Source organism: Sorex fumeus, unplaced genomic scaffold, assembly GCF_029834395.1.
Source record: "Sorex fumeus unplaced genomic scaffold, SorFum_2.1 ptg000199l, whole genome shotgun sequence".
In the NCBI taxonomy this organism is placed as follows: Eukaryota; Metazoa; Chordata; class Mammalia; order Eulipotyphla; family Soricidae; genus Sorex; species Sorex fumeus.
This window is the reverse complement of record NW_026606256.1, coordinates 533553-548635: the sequence shown is the minus strand read 5'-3', so window position 1 is coordinate 548635 and position 15083 is coordinate 533553. Positions and strand designations below refer to the sequence as shown.

Sequence of the window (15083 nt, the reverse complement as noted above, 5' to 3'; positions counted from 1 at the left end):
CATCCGCGCACAGCCCACTACGAGGCAGGAGACACAGCCGCTGGGACAAGGTGCCTGGTGGCAACCCAGCTTCCGGTGTGGGCCGTGGGTTCCAAACACGCTCCCAGCCGCAGAGTCTGCACCTGACCTTGTCTCCTACTTGGCCGAGGGCTGCAGCAGCGCGGGCCTTATGTAAGCCAGGCGCTGAGGTGCGGCTGAAATGAAGCAACTCGGGGAAATGAACGTTTCCACGAGGGCTGGCAGAGACACTCCTGAGAGCCTGTTTCTGCGTCAAAGCCAGACGCCAAGGACGGTCCCCATGCGTGGCTGGGAAGGGCGCTTGGAGTCTGCCGCGTGCCTGTCCCAGCTGGGATCCCTGCAGGACGCTGCCTCAAAGCCTCTCCCCTCGGAAAGGTCTGTGCGCTGGGGAAAGCTGCTATCTGCACGGCGAGGACGGAGCAGAACAATGTGAAACAGAAATAATTCACTGTACAGAGAACTGTACGGGGTCAAGTTCTAGGTCAACTCCTGTGGCGACAAACAGAAAATAAAGGACACCACCACGAACGGCCCCACCTTTCAGAACGATGCAAAAGCGGTGATCGGGGCAACAGAAGTTCCTATTTTCAGGGGGGGAGAAAAAAAAAAAGTCCTTTCCAAATCTAATCCAAAAAAAAAAATTAAATATACAATTCCCTCCAGCAAGAATCTTATTTTTGATTTTCATTTACATAGTATCTTTCTTCCAAGAATCTCAAAATAATGGAGCGCCACAAATACTTTGGGGGGGGGGAGACCAGTTGTCGCAACAAAGGAGGGGACAAGCTTGGCAGGGGCGGGCGCTCAGAAGAGGGGCCAGAAATGGCATGTAGTGGCGACAGCAGGCGCCTGGGGCGGGCGGTGCCTGCCAGGGCAGAAGGCGACTCCATGGGCCCCTCAGCGTCCCCGGCCAGGACTCAGCCTCACCTTCCAGGCCCCCCCCCCCCCCCCCCAATCGCAGGCCAGGTGCCATGAGTGAACCCACTGCCTCTTCAAAACATGAAACTAATGTTAAAAAATAAAATGCTCTTAATATTTAGGGAGAAAGACCTAATCTGAGAAAAACTGTCTTGTTTTTAAGGAGGAAGCTGAGACGCTTGAATTGGCTTTTTTTTTAACAGCTGGGTGGACAAGATCGGAATGTCTTACATTTAGCAGAAAGCTGTCAACACCCAAATAAAATTTGAATGACAGTAAGAACAGCATTCTATTCCTCCACTGTCGCAATGCTCGCTGAAGAAAGAGCTAATTTGTCGATGTGTTTTTCCCTTACCAAACTTGGAACACCTAACAACCATATATAACTTTACCCAAAAAACACATTAGCTGATAGAAATTTAACTGCTTTTACCAACTGAACAAGTATGGTCAGAGAGCTGCCTTTAAAAAACAGCATTCGAGAAAAGACGGGGGGAAGAGCCTCCACGCTGGTCCGAGCACTGGAGGCCAGAGGCCAGGAAGGCCCCAGCCACCCTCCACACTTGCCTGACCACCCGTGGTCTCAGGGTGGACTCAGGCAGGACCACTCCTCTCACAGCGGAAGGAAGCCGAATCCAGGCCGTCAGCATAAGCCTCCTGCAGGCTCCTTTCCAGATGCTCTGCAGTGTGAGGTGAATTCCTCGGAGGAATGAGGCCTCCCAACCTCATTCCTTTCCAGTCACCTGTCTGCTGGTGTTTCCAAGGAACAATTTCAGGGTGCAACCCTTAATCCCTTTTAAGGAACTTCTGGGGTTGCTGAGAGCCCAGGGCTGTAATAAACACAGAAATCTGCGACTGCCCTGGGCATGGCCAATAAGGTGCTGCCTTCAGAACAGACCAAGAACCTGATATTTATTTGGGGCAAGATTCCCTATCAGGATCTGCTCCCAGTAAGAAGTGGAATTATTTTTCTTACAGAATTGTTTCCTTTTTTTAAAGGAAAGATTCTTGGTGGGTTTTGCGACAGATCAGGTTCTTTCCCAAAGAGTCAGTCTTCCTTTAGTGATGTCTGTGTCACGTTAAGTGATGGGGGGCTGGGGGGGGGGGCCTCCGAGGATGCGTCACAGGCACTTGGGAAAATTTATAAGTCACAGCCCAGGTGCTGCCAAACCCCTTTCAGGTACCTCGCCTGCCCGCATCACAGGTGGTCTCCATTCCCTGTCAATAACTGCTCCTGCACTAACTTACCCAGAAGCCAGCCGAGAAGAAGCAGGGCTGATTACAAACCCCTAAGTGTGGCAGGACCAACCGTTCAATACAAATCTTAGCTGTCTTCTTCAATAAAATCTACTACTCGACACCAACCCCAACGTGGTTTCTGAACACACAGCAAAGCCACGGCTTTGAGGAACACCAGCTCAAAGTGTTCTTAAGTTTCAAACTAAGAACTTAAAACCATTCGGAGGCCGCGCCATTAATAGTTCATTCAAAGGGATCCCAAACCCAGTAGGGTTTGCATGTCGTTGTGTGTATGCGTTGTTTATCTCTGGATGGGGGAGGTTGCTAATTAAGCTTATATTTCTAGACATAGAACTTTGGGGGAAAGTAATTTCTCTCTTAATTCTCAATCATTGTCTGGGTGTATTAAAATGTACCCAAATGCTCCTGTCAATAAATGTTTATTAAATCAGAAATCACAAATGAATTCACAACTTCTTTGCTATGAAAGCGATATAATGCAGATATTAAATCACCGCTCTAATTACACCATTAAAATTCCCTTTTGCTCACGAGCCCCTCTCGCTGCAGCCCTCCCGGGGCCCAGATGTGCAGACAGTCCGTTCCTAACCCTCCTGGCACACCCTCCGGGGCCGTCCAGGTAAACAGTAGTGGGGTAAGAGGTCATGGGGCCCCCCTCTTCAAACTGCTTCTACAAAAATCAATGGCCATAAGGGAAAAAAGTCTCTGAGCTTCGCTATAATAAGATTCAAACACAGGATTCCAAGAATTCCACCTGTTTCCAATTAGATACCAGAATTGCTTTGAGTGTTTAAACTACATTCACTTGCTACTTATACAAAACAATTCTTCCGGGTTTTTTGAACATTTTAAGTATGTTAAAATAAGATTAAGGGTCTGGTTTAAACAATCAGAGGCAGGGGAATTTCAGCTGAAACCAAAACTATCTCTCGGCAGCCATAACGGCAGAGCTTCAGACAAAACAACAGGACGGAGACAATCGAATTCCTATCTGTGACAATTACTTGTAAAAATCGGACCTTTCCTGGCAAAACAAAAATCTATTCGATGTGACACATTAAATAACTTTAAATAGGGCTTTCAGTGTACAAAATTTAAAGAACTAAACCTGTCTACTCGAATCACCTTTAAAGCCACAAGCCGCGCTCACTGCAGACGCCCCATCACGTACACCTGGGGAGACGTAGAATTGGATCCGGGACCAAATGCGAGGGGAGGCAGCGGGATGCGGCCGAACTCGGGGCAGGGGCTGCTTCACACCAGGAATCCCGCTTTTTAAGAACAATCAAGTTTTCTTCTAACGAATCTGCTCTGCCTTCATTTTACAGTGGATGCTAACTCTGGCTTTAAAATGAGCTGGAAAAAAAAAAAGGTTTTTTCCCCTTCTACTTTCCAGCCTTGTTTTCTTTCTGAAGACGTAGAATGTGGGTACCACCCGCCCGGGAGCAGTTCCGACTGCTGACTGCTCCAGGGAGCGCCGGAGGGGATGGGGGCGGTGGGACGCACAGGCCCCAGAGAGAAGGGGGGGGGGGGATATAGAGGAAGGGAGGACAGTTGGAATCCTACATGCCAGGCAGCCACGCTTCCCTCAGCCAGGAAGGGCTGGTGCTCAGTCAGCTCACGGCAAGTTTAAGGCAAGCTCCAGGATCACAAAACACCTCACAAAACCTCCGGGGGAAATGTCTGACATTGAGGAGGTGGGGAAAGGGGTTCTCTCTGGATCTGGAGGGATCAGGGCTCTTTCTAGGCTTGTCCCTTCACAGGCTAGTACCTTTTAAAAAGGATCTACCTAGTTTCACACAGGGAAAAAGAAAAACCACTCTAACTGCGATAACTGCCTCCTCCAACTCTCAATCTCATAGAGACAGAGCAGCATGAAAATAAGACACCCCAGATTTGTCCAAGTGGGATTTCATAATGGAAACAAATTTGAAATCGAAATGATACACTTGCAGGGAATGGTCCTGAGCACAGTAACATAGTGGCTTCTGTCCTGGGAGAAAACAAAATACAAGCAACCAGAAGATGGATTTTCTGCCCAACAGAAATCGTTCCCTTAATGTGAAAAAGAGGAGAGTGTTTAAAGTGGACTTCTGCAGAAGTTCCTTTCGGGAGACACTGCCCTCCAGGATGGCCAGTCAGGGCAGGGAGGGCCCCCAAGCTGTGCTCTGGGGACCTCTTAGCAACCTGTACTTCAAAGGTAAGTTGAGGAAAGGGTGTTTTTCTTACTGGGTCTTTGGTGATTTTTTTTTTAATTTGGGGGCTTTTTTTCTTTCTTTTTAATGGTTGTTTTTTTTACAAGACTGAGAGAAGATAAAAACTTGTCCAACTAGTCCTCGCAACGTCAAAGCAGCGAAACCTCCACACCACAAGTCTTTGGAATTGAAAAGAAAACGAAATGTTGCCTGATCTTCAGACACACTCTGGCCCAAGCAGCTCCAGGCAGAGCCCACGCGCAGAGGGGCCGGAAGGCAACCCAGGCTCACTGTAGCCGGGAGTGGTGCCCAGCCAAGAGTGAGCAGCGTCCTTCCTGCCCATGGCCTCTCCAGGGGCAGTGGGCCACAGGCAACCCCATCACCCGAGTGAGAGGTTCTGGGAAGACGAGAAGGGTCTGAATCGAATGAATCAAATGAGTTCTGCAAACTGCTGTCTCATTGGCTCACAACTGTCTGTGGGAACGGATGACGCTCAAGCAGATATCGACTCCAAAAGGCCTCTCCGGGGGCCCAAGAAAGAACCAGATGGGCCTGACACTTGAACTCTGGCATTCCACGGTCCACTGAAGTTAGCAAAAAATAACAGGAGGAGGCAACAGGAGATCCTCAAAGGCCGTTTCCTACCATCCAAAGTCAAGGGGGCCGGGGACGGCAAAGCATGCCCAGATAAAAACCATTTTTTCCCATTTTTTTATTCGAGACCAACATCTTGAAAGTTCGCTCACAGAAACTGACCCGGGAAAACTGCAAGCCAGTCCTAGAGCCCCACATATCCTGGTACTGGAACCAGCAGCTATGGGGGATGGCGGGTGTCAGCAAGGTCATAAACCAAATCCATAGCCCTGGCACCAGGAAGACCCAGAGAGAAACCTCGGTGCGCGGTGCCATGAAGCTAGAATGTCACATCTGGGGAGACCTGGGGGGGGGGGGGGGATTAGGGTTTGTCGCTTAAAACTCCACAACGGGTTTTACAGTAAGCACAGGAATTAAATTATGGTAAAAGGGAGCTATTTTTACTAAAACCGGGTAGACCCATTTATCAAAAATGCCATTCGCCTGCGTTCATTACAGCCAGGAATCTAATTTACACAATAGACACTTTGGAGTAATCTATTTTCGTCAATAAGTGCTCCAACTCCTTTAAGTTTTAATCTTATCGGAAAGACATATTTCACATAGTCTCCTTCCTCGCTGAGCGCGAAATCCGCGGAAAACGTCCTGGGGACCGCGAGCCGGCCTTTCTCGCGCCGTCGTCGGCCCGCCCGGGCGGAAAAGCGACACGCGCGATTCGCGTCGTCGGGCTCCACGTCGCCGGGGTCTGACTCCGACCCGCGGCGGCCTCCCGCGAGCCCGCAGCTGGAGCTCCCAGCACCGCAGGTCCCTCTCCGCGGTGCCTCCCGGCGAGGAAAAAAGTTCAGCCGAGTTTACTCCCGCACACTCAGGGGCCGGCGACAGTCGCCGGCCCCGGGGAGGGGGCGCCCGAAGGACAAGCCCCCCCGCCCGCCCGCGCCCGCACCCGCACCCGCTCACCTTCAGCTTGGCTCCGGCCACGCACACCATCCACCTGGCGGGGTCCCGGGGCGCGCGGGCGCTCCGGGACTCAGGCCCCGGCCCCGGGGCTCCGGCGCGACGCCCCGGCGGCGCCCTCGGGGCTCTGCTTTCGAGAAGCCGCGCCGGGCGGGCACTTCCGAGCGGCCCCGCCGCCGGCTCCATGGCGCCCGCGGGCCGGGCCCCGGGGGAGACGCGCCGACCGACGGCCGCGGGCGCGTCCCCCCCCCCCGCGACCCCCACCCCCACCCCGCGCACCGGCGCGCGCGCGCGCGCGGGGCCTGCGCCCGGGCAAAGTTGCCCGCGGCGGCCGCGGGGCGCTCCGGGGCCGCCCCCGACCCTCGGCGTCCGGCTCGCGCGGGGCCGCCCCCGCCGCGCGTCTTCTCAAGTTTCCCCCGGAGCGTCCCGGGCCGGCTCCGAGGCTGCGGCGGAGAGAGAGTGCGGGTGGGGGGGGGGGGGACGGGACGGTTCGAACGCGCCACACAAAAGAGTCGGGCGGCGGCGGGGGGTCCCCGGGGCGCCCGGCCGGCCGGACGTAAACAAACGCCGGGGTCCGCGCGCGGCGCGGCGCGGTGCCCCCAGCCCGGCCGCGGCGGAGCGGAGCGCGGAGCGGGGGCGCGGCCCCGGCCCGTGACAGCCGCGGGCCCCCGGCCGGCCGCCCGGCAGCCCGCCTGGCCGGAGCCGGAGCCGGAGCCGGGCCGCGCCGCCGCCGCCGCCGCCGCCGCCGCCGGTGGCCGCTCTGACCCTCCCCCGGGCCGGCGGCACCACAGCGCCACCAGCCCCGGCTCCGCCGCGCCGGCGGCAGTGGCGGCGGCGGCTCCTCGGGAGCGGCAGCGCCTCACCCCCCGCAGCAACTCCCCACAAACTTTCCCCGGGAAGGCGCGGGGCGCGCGGCCGCCGCCGCCGCGCCGCCACCGCCGGGCCGCAGCCCCCTCGCGGCGCGGCGCCCGTCGCCGCCGCCGCCGCCCGCGCCCCGCCGCGCGCGCGCCCCGCGGGCCCCGCGCCGCCGCCGCCGCCGCCGCCCCCTCCCGGGTCCCGGGCCGCGGTGGCGGCGGGCGGCGGGCCGGTGGGGGCGGCGGGCGGGCGGGCGGCCGGCGCGGGGGGCCGGCGACCGGGGGCAGCGGTGGCGGCGGCGGCGGCGGCTCCCGGCGCCATCTTGGGCTGATCGATGAATTGAACAAAGAGGATCAATTTCCGATCGGGCGACTTATCGATGGGCGCCGGGGCGCGCGGGGCCGCTCGGCCCCGACTCGGCCCCGCGGTCCCCCGGCGCCCCCGCCTCCCCGCCGCCGCGGCCCCCTCGGCGGCCGGGGCCGCCCGGGGCCGCCCGGGGGAGGCCGCGCCCGCCCGCAGCCCCCGGCCCCGGCGCGAGGCCGGGCGGGGAGAAGCCTGACCTGCAGCTGCTGTAAATCAAAGCGCTTCCAATATTGAAACATCGATCCCACATTGGCCGCCATCTTGAGACATATTGAGACGGAGTGAGCGGCTGATAGAGAGGGGGCTGGAGTTCAGGAGCCGCCAGGAGGCAGCAGGCGGGCGGCGCCAAAACCCGGCCTGGAGCCGGCCGCCGCCGCCGCCACCGAGGACGCGGACTCCGCCTCACGGCGCCGCCGCCGCCGCCGCCGCCGCCGAGCCCGAGCCCGGCGGGAGCCCGAGGGCGCGGCGGCGGCCGCCGCCCCGGCGCGCCCGGCCCCGCCCCGCCCCGCCGCCGCCGCCGCCGCCGCCGCCGCCGCCCGCGCGCGGCCCGCGACCCCCGGCCGCCCCGGGCCCCCCGACCCAGCGCGCCGCGGCGGCCCGCGGGGCCCGGCCCCGAGGGGGCGCTGGAGGGCGCCGGGCGCTCGCGGGGCTCCGGCCCAACGCCCGTGGCCACGCGCGCGCGCGCGCGCCCGCGAGCACCTGGGGCGCCCGCCCGGGGCTCCCGGCCCGCGCGGTCGCCCCGAGCCGCCGCGACCACCTGCCCGGCCCCCCCCGCGCGAGGCTGCCCCCGCCCGGGATAGGGCCCCCTCCCCCAGACCCAGCCGGGCCGGCCCGCCGCGCCGTGTCGCGTCGCGCACCGTGGAGCTGGGCCGCGCCGTTAGGGCCCCACGCCGGGGCCCCGCCGTCCCCGCGCCCGGGAAGGGAGCCCCGCGAGGCCCGATGCCGGCCACGACGGGGGGGACACCCGTGCGCCCGCGGGGCTTCCCAAGGGCCGGAGAAACTCGGTCTCCGCTCCCCCCGGGGTGCAGCAACTTGGGAAGCAGGGGAGAGGGCGGAGGGCTCCTCGAACGGAAAACTTAGCCCCTACTTGGCAGGCGCAGCTGTCAGCCCTCCTCCCCCCGCCCCCCGCCAAGAAAAAAGTAGTGATAATCTAGAAGTCGAGTCTCTTGTGATTTCTGTCTTCGCGGAAACCCGGCCGGCGCGCCCGACCCGGGTCCAGCATCTCACTGATGGTCCCGCCTGTGCGTTTGCCGCTCCAGTAGGAATACTGGCCGCGCACTCTTCCCGCACTTCATTTAACGTGTAATTAGTGAAAACAAATCCCCCAATTCCTTAATCTTGACAATTAGATGTAAATAAAAATCTGTATGGAATACAAAATGAGACGTGCGAGCGGATGGTGACTGCTTTTGCAAACTGACTCCGAGGGTTGCGCGCGGAGGGCGGGGGGTGAATCGGGGTTGGGGGAGGCAGAGACGTTGGAAAGGAACGCCCGCGAGCTGAGCGGACGGACGCGCGTGTCCCCCCGCCCCGGGCCTCGCTCTGGCCACCACGAGCCTCCTCGGACGTGAGGACGGACGGCGCCGGAGTCTAGAAAGCGTCTCCCTCCGAGTCCCCATCGCCGTCTTAACTAGCAAAAAGGGACCGCAGGCAGCAGAGCGTGGGAAACCCGGGGCGCCGAGGGCGGCGGGGGCGCGCGGCGGAGGGCAAAGTCCCCTGACGCCCGGCGGCCGCTCGCCGACCTCGGGCCGCCCAGTCCGGCCTCCCGTGCAGGGCGCCCGGGCCCGCGCGCGCGTCTGTCCGGCGGCCGCCCGGCAGCTCCGACCGCGCTGCCCGGTAGAGGGCAGCGGCGCCCCGACACTCGCGTCCTCGGGGCCCTGGGCACGTGCCCCCCGTGCGCCCCGACCCCCGCGCCTGGCCACGCCCTGTCCCGAGGCCAGACCGCTGGCGGGAAACGACGTTGCCCCTGGGGGCCATTCCAGTGGCGGCGGAAAAGTCCCCGCCAACGTCTCGGTCCTCTCCGAGCCCACCCCGGGGGTGACCTCTGCCCGCGCCCCTCCAGTTTGCGCGGTGGCCGGCGGCAGGCGAGACCTCGGAACTGCCCTCGAGGTGGCTAGACAAATAGAATGTGCAGGGGCTTTGCCAAAATCCCTCCCGTGGGGAAGCCTCGAGGAAGGATCAGGGAAATGGTTTGGATTTGGTGCAGATGTTCTCAATCTAATTATCGTGTCTATCCCCTGGGTCTGAACCCGAAAAGTGAAATATATATGACCTGTGTAATACTCCGGAAGTACATCTGGTTGGAATTCAGGGTTCTGAATCCACGGCAGTATTTTAGAAATGAATTTGATGAGTATTAAGTACCCCTTGTTACATTCCTGGTTACATTCACGTACTAACTTGACTGCGAATAGAAACATCACATACACTGACCCAGAGGTTAAGCTCTAGTTACATAAAATTTAGATTTCTACTAAAGTTTTGCATTGTACAAGGTTGCTCTCTTAGGGGGGAAAAAAAGTTGAGAATAAATTTGTCAGTGCTACCAAAAAAAAAAGTGTTTTTTTTTCTTAAACGAAAAGCATTCAAGATAAACTACAGATCAAAAGCTGCAAACCAGCAGCAGCGACCTAAAAAAATCTGAAAAGCACATTTTATTTTATTTTCTGTTTGCTTTGGGTCACACCCACTGGGGAGTGAGGTCTTCCCCCATCTTGGTTGGGGATCACTCCCTGCATTCAGCTTATAACTGGGCCTCCGCCATGCAAAGCTTGCTACGTTTTTTGAATCATTTTGTGACTCCTCAAAGTACATTTTCTTTTCCTTAAGGATAGGCATAGAATAAAAATTAATTACATTGATTTCTCAAGGGGCTGGAGCGGTAGGGCACTTGCCTTGCACGCAGCCAACATGGCCCACCCAAGTTCGATTCCTCCGCCCCTCTGGGAGAGCCCGGCAAGCTACCTAGAGTATCTCACCCGCATGGCAGAGCCTGGCAAGCTACCCATGATGTATTCGATATGCCAAACACAGTAACAACAAAGTCTCCAATGGAGACGTTACTGGGCCTGCTCCAGCAAATCGATGAACAACGGGAGGACAGTGGTGGTGACAGTGGTGGTGGATTTCTCAAAGTTAAATTTTAATTTCTTTTGGGGGACACCTCCAGTGATGCTCAGGGGTTACTCCTGGCTCTGCACTCAGGGATCACTTTGGTGGGCTGGAGGGGTGCCAGGGATCCAACCTGGTCAACATCCTGCATGGCAAACACCTTAGCCACTGTACTGTGGTTCTGACCCCAAAACTTTTTAAATTTCTTTCTCCCCTCATTCCCAAGGACTTTCAGCCGCAATGCCATAGGTCAGGAGGAATTGTAACACCCTGAATATAGTGGCTCTCATAAACTGTGTACTGTAGAAGATATTCAGGAAACGGAAAGGTTTTTGTTCATTTTGTTTTGGGACGCTCCTGGCTCTTCACCCAGGAAATCACTCCTGGAGGTGCTCAGATGACCATATGAGATGCTGTGGGAGCCTAGCGAGTGCGAAGCAAGCACCTTACCCACTGGCTCCCAGGAAACAGAAAGTTTTCAGAATGGCCAGTAGCACCCCTCAGGCAGAGGAGTGTGACTCTAATCCCCTAGCACCTATATGAGAAAAATGCAGGTGACGTGGGACTCAGGACCAGAAAGCCACTCAACCTACAGAACTGGTAATAGGTATGACTGAGAAAGAAAAACAATGCAGGGGCCGGAGAGATAGTACCAGAGGTAAGATGCCAGCTTGTATATGGCCCAGCCAGATTCAATCCCTGGCACCCCATGTGGTCCCTCAGCACTGCCAGGAACAATCCCTAAGCACAAAGTCTGGAATAAGCCCTGAGCACTGTAGGATATGACTCACTGTAGCACTGCACTGTCCTCCCATTGTTCATTGATTTGCTCGAGCGGGCCCAGTAACATCTCCATTGTAAGAGTTGTTGTTACTGTTTTTTGGCATATCGAATACATCATGGGTAGCTTGCCAGGCTTTGCCGTGCAGGCAAAAATACTCTCAGTAGCTTGCCAGGCTCTCGGAGAGGGGCAGAGGAATCGAACCCCGGTCAACTGCGTGCCAGGCAAACGCCCTACCCGCTGTGCTATCACTCCAGCCCATGACCACTAACTCAAAAAAAAAAAAAAAAACACCAGAAGCGTTATTTTCACTTTATAACCTTGAGACTCTCCTCTAGGGAAAGAAAGTTATTGGTGCCCAAATATCTGAGTAATTGGCTATACCAAGATTTCAACAATACAATCACAAATCACAAGTAACCAGATTTGGGGAAGACTGGTGAAAAGAATAATTATTTAGGGGATGTTTAAATGAAGTACAGATTAGCACAAAATAAGGTTATTAAATAACTAATACAGGCCAGGAAGGCCTCAATTTCTCTTCTGACCATTTTATTTTGCCTAAGAAAAGCTCAGGGACCTTACTGGAAATAGGAAGATACTAATGAATGTTCCAGAAAATTGTAAAGCACTTTCACAAGCAGACTTGCCTACCCTCCTGGTAGACAATCTTCTCTTAAGACATTTCCATGTGCTCGGTTCATCCATGAAGGAGAAAATTGGCAAATTCTCTAAAATACAGGAGGTGCTGATTATTGGTGAATCGTCCCCCACTGGTAGCCCCAAGAAATGAAAATATTTTGGGTTGTGTTTTAAAGATTCGAAAGTATTCATTGTTCGGATGCGCTTATTCCTTAAAGGACCATCAAGAATTGCTTCCAAACTGAGAAACGCCTCACCATGTAGGGTATTACATTTAAGAGGAAGGCCATCCTCGTTCTTACAAAAACATCTTTATGTGCTGCCGTCTCATTTCTAATGAACACACAAAATTAAGTTTTGTCCAGAAACTTTATCTCCAGAAAAATTTGGAGAGCAGTCTAGAGTTTTTTCAAATCAATTCCAAGAATCATGGGGGGGGGGGGGGGGAAATTCAGCACTCTCCTGTCCTGCGTGATTTGCTTCAAAGGAGAATTCAAGAGTCTAAGACCTAAGCGCATTTTTTTAATATCATTGCATCCATATTAGAACAGGGTGTGAATACCCTGCAATAAGAACTATTACCCCTTGCGGCCAAAGTGATAGTACAGCGGGTAGAGGATTCGCTTTGCTCGCTGCAGACCTGGAGTTCAGTGCCCAGCACCAGCCAGGTGTGAACCAAAAACCAAAAAAAGAGAAAAAAGGGGGGAAAAAAAGAAATATCTCCCTTAACCAGTGCCAATACTTAACTTTATGCTAAATAATCCCACCACACTTTATTCACTAATAAAGACACGATCACTTTGTAAAACTTGGTACAGACAGGAATCTCAATGTTACAGATGTCAAAGTTGAAAATTATATCAAAGTACTCGTTCCAGCTGCCTGAATTTGTCAATGTTTTTAATTTAGGAAAATCCGAGGCCAGACAGAAGTTTTAAGACACTTTGAAATTGAAAAGGCCTTTTCCTAAAATCAAAAGATTAAGAAAAACAGAGGGAAATCACGTTCTCTTCCTTGTGTCTGTGGTGACTGCCTTCCAGAATGATTTGGCAAAGTCTCCTGGAATAAATGAAAGGAAGATTCCAGAATTTTTTTTTTCCCTTTTGGAGTTCAAGGAAACCAAACTACTTTTAATTGTTTTGTTTTTAAAATAATACTTTATGTTAATTATTTCTAAGTACACTATTCACTGCACTATGTAAATACCCACCAAATAAAAGTACACATTTTGCTACATGTAATTACATGCATAGTACATAATTCATCTCTATACGCCAAATGTATGTGTAGTTATATAATTGTACCAAGAACCTGCCAAACTTGTAAGAACAAACTATAATGATTTCTAAACAGTAGACTCCTGTTCCCCACCCTCTCCGCCTTTCCCTGGTGACAGCATCACTCAGGCTCCAAGACCCTTTCTGGAATCTTCAAAGGCTTTGTTGCTGCCCCCCCCACCCCCATTTCACTCGGCTTCCACTTGTGGGCTGCACATGTTTCTGTCACTAGCTCTAGGTATCTGTCTACACCTCTAATGATTACGTTCTGTTCGTTCTGCTCTCCTTCGTCTGCCTTGCGAGGAAGCTCGCAGCTGGCCGGTGCATATGGAAGGGGGCTTGCAGGCAGCAGCTACATCTGGCTTAATAAACTCAGCAGTGCACGCTCTGGGATTTCCAGACCTTAAAGAGGAACCTGGAGCTTCTCATCACGCTCCGGACCCCAAACCCGCCTCGCCAGCCCCCCACCCCGAGGCCCCACTCCCTTCTCACGGAATCTGTTTTCTCCTAGAAATGCTCTCAAAAATTTGAATCCTTCTCCCCGATTCCCAATTCACTTCCCCGCTTTGAACCTCTCTCTTCACCATCAGATGCCCACGTAGCTGTCAGATTACACATTTCCTGGACACTCCTGAAACAAACGCCGTTCTCGATGACTCTCCCTGATGTCATGCTGAATCACTAGAAATTAATACTGTTCATAGCAGCAGCTTGAAAGCACTCGAAATATGTAAAGCACTATATAAATATTATTATTATCTCGCTGGATGTAAAGTTCAACTTCTGTGCTAAGGTCTGATATTAATTCCCTTTCTTGCCTCCTAAGAGTCCTGAGTCCCGTGCATTCTATTTATATGGACCTTTCATTCTGACTCCTGTATTATCAGTTTGCCATCTGCTATTTTAAACAGACATCCTGGGATGGGAGAGGTGGGATCTGGAGATATAATGAGATCTAGGTTGTTTTATTTAAAGGGTTTTTTGTTGTTGTTGTTGCTTTTTAAAAAGAGGTGTGTGTGTGTGTGTGTGTGTGTGTGTGTGTGTGTGTGTGTGTGTGTGTGTTTGAGTCTTCCCAACAGGAAGTGCTTTTGTTCCTCCACAAAAATCTTTTATGACACATCTGGGCAGTGGGTACCGTTGCAGTTGAATGAAGATTTGTTCTCGTAAAGTACAGTTAGATTTTCTTTTGTCATCAGCACTGGCAGACTGTATGTTCCACCACCCCACCACAGCCTGCAGTAAGTGTGGTTAGTACAATTTAAGAGCTTGTTCCTGTGGAAAATAGGAAAGTTGGTATTTGCAGCAAGAAGCAGAAAGCCTTTGTCAATTCCTCTGATTCCATTCACATTCAGTTTGGGATCTGTTTTTTTTTTGTTGTTGTTGTTGTTCATTTGTTTGGGGCTAGACCCAGGGGTTACTCCTGACTCTGCACTACTCAGGGATCACACCTGGAGGGGCTCCGGGAACCCTTTGGGATGCTGGGGATCAAACCCGGGTCAGCTGCATGCAAGGCAAATGCCCTCCCTGCTGTACTATCACTCTGGCCCTGGCGTCAGTTTTTGAGAGATTCTATTAACATCGCTTCCAAGTTCTCAGGAGCAAGTAGAACCTCAGAGCATGTCGATGGGCAGTAGGAGGTTCAGACCTAGGGCGCCTCACGTCTAACCACGGCCACTCCTCTCTGAAGACTCAGGCACTTATGCAATGCCAGGAGCAAAAATGTCCCGGGAAAGAATGAAATGTGAATCTCTACCCCCCGCGGAGGTCCTTCTGGTAACAGAAAAACAGACCCAAAAAGAACAAACCCAGGCAGCCTCAAGGTGTAGCAAGGCAGGGATCATTACACAAATGATGAAATATTGTGCAACCATGAAAAATTGCGTTTGAGAAACTGAACAGTGGCCCGGGGGAATGTGGGATCTACTCGAGGAAAACAGGCCGGGTGTGAAGTCAAGTGTAAAGTGGAGAAGTCCAGGGTGGTCTCCTTGGGGGAGGGATGCCTGGGTACGCCCCCTCCTCCCTGACGTCTTTGCTTTGGCCTGCCATGTCTGCCTGTGCAGAGCTGCCTCTCGAATGCAAGAAGAGATAAACGTGCCTTCAAACAAGGATGGGAAT

At 54.2% G+C, this 15083-nt stretch overlaps 1 protein-coding gene across 1 annotated transcript in view; it reads right to left on the bottom strand.

The window, feature by feature from the left end:
- CUX1 (cut like homeobox 1) overlaps window positions 1–6175 on the bottom strand; it is a 193605-nt gene extending 187430 nt beyond the window's left edge. The window contains 1 exon segment of the mRNA XM_056108251.1: window positions 5943–6175. Within this exon segment, the coding sequence (XP_055964226.1) occupies window positions 5943–6125 (183 nt within the window). The 5' untranslated portion in view covers window positions 6126–6175.
- Between the last annotated feature and the right edge of the window lie 8908 nt (window positions 6176–15083).